Source organism: Nicotiana tabacum, chromosome 3 (assembly GCF_000715075.1).
Source record: "Nicotiana tabacum cultivar K326 chromosome 3, ASM71507v2, whole genome shotgun sequence".
Taxonomy (NCBI): Eukaryota; Viridiplantae; Streptophyta; class Magnoliopsida; order Solanales; family Solanaceae; genus Nicotiana; species Nicotiana tabacum.
In genome coordinates, this window is record NC_134082.1 from 131,946,135 (window position 1) to 131,947,907 (window position 1,773).

The 1,773-nt window shown below is 36.3% G+C and overlaps 1 protein-coding gene across 1 annotated transcript; it reads left to right on the forward strand.

The window, feature by feature from the left end:
• The first annotated feature begins 545 nt into the window (after positions 1–545).
• On the forward strand, positions 546–908 carry LOC107797230 (uncharacterized). The gene has a single exon (XM_016620100.1). The coding sequence runs from the start codon at positions 546–548 to the stop codon at positions 906–908; it is 363 nt and encodes a 120-aa protein (XP_016475586.1).
• Positions 909–1,773: the final 865 nt, after the last annotated feature.

Here is a 1,773-nt window from a genome sequence, read left to right on the forward strand (position 1 = left end):
GCATGCACGTTGGTGTTAAGTAATCAAATAGTTTATCCAAATTGATTTCTTTTCAACAAAAGAAAAATATAGAAAATAAAATAAAAATATTGTCTTTAACATCTAATATTCCATGGTATGCCTTGTTGGAATATGCAAGCCCTATGGTCACACTTGCATAATTATCATTGTTGTTTTTTGACCATATATGGTCAGAGTTCCATTATATTAATTACTTGGATTACTTTAGCACGAGAAGTCAAAACAAGGAAAGTTCCAGCTTTCTTCAACAATAGATTTTCAACGCCTTACAACCACGTGGAGCACGCAATTTTTGAAAAAATGAGGCTACGTACAGCTGCTTTAAAATACCTCAACCAATAGAAATTACATAAATCCCTTAGCTAGCCCAGCCTAACTATATAACATATCCTTGTTTTCTACTTTTCTTCATCTCAAAATCTTTTGTACTAGCTCTCTTCCTTCATTTTAAGCCTACAGTTCAAGAAATTTGGGAGCTGTATTATTTTTCGTAACTTGTAAAAATTAAAGCCATGTTTAGAGCAATGAGTACACGAAGAGACTACAGAGGATATGAAGAATTAATTAAGGAAGAGGAGCCTTCTGCTCCAATATTGGGTAAACCAAAGTTGAGCAGAAACGGAACAGTTCCAGCTGCTGCTAAGTTCTTTAGTTCTTCGTCTAAGAAGGTGACGTCCGAGGAGAATTTCCGAGCGACTACTCAGTTAAAGGAAGCGAAAAAAGCGAGCAAGATTCATCCAATATTCAGTCTTTTTGAAACAAAGAAGAAGAAGAAGGCAACTGCAAGGCCTGAATTCTCAAGGTATATTCAGTATGTTAGAGATGGAGGTTTTGGAGATGTGTTGCAGACTACTTCATCCAAATCCAACATGGAGGCAGTAAAGTGATTTTGATTCTGCCGTGGAAAATAGCATTCATTACATTCTATAATTAGTTCATATGTGTGGTTTTACGGTTCCAAACAATTTGGAGTTGATATTCTTGTCATAAAGTGTGTATAAATACGTAATAAAAAGGAGAAATGAAAAAAATTTATTTTTAATTGAACTTGACACGTGACAAGTAAGGATTGGTGTGTGACAACCACTTTGTATACGGGTAAAACCGGGGCTAATGAGCATCCCGATTTCTCGGTTAGTCAAACGAAGCAAGGACATAACTACATGAAATCGAAATCGAAGCTGGGTATTTCTCGTATTAAGGCCCGAACGGAGTATGCGCCACCGGGCTTGATAAGACAACGCTTCCCTGATTCCAGAAGGAGCTCCTAGACCTCGGAAAGCACTGCGAACAATTATACACGACTAACAGGGGGCCATGATATCCGCACCCAACCGGATATTACGGCGCGAATCTCGCCCTATATCATTAGCGTATCAATAATTGATGTACAAGGAAGATTTTTACCGTTTTTTTTAAATTGTACTAGAGGTAAAACTCCTCTACTATATAAAGGGGAAATATTATTATCAATAGACACTGTGTAACACGCATATTAAGGCAATACAAACTTGTTTTCTCTGCTTCTTAGTTATTAAAAAGTTCTTATTTTAATTGTAGCTCTTCATACACGTTTGTTTCCGAATCGAGGGCAGAACAATTGTTAAGCTTAGAATCCGAGCCCGAACTCAACATCACAACTGGTTTGGTTATTTATTTTATCTTTAATTCATTTATATTGAACCAATCCACATATTTTTAGAACCGCGTATAAATTCAATTGTTATCCATTTTTAAGGGTAAACAGTTTGG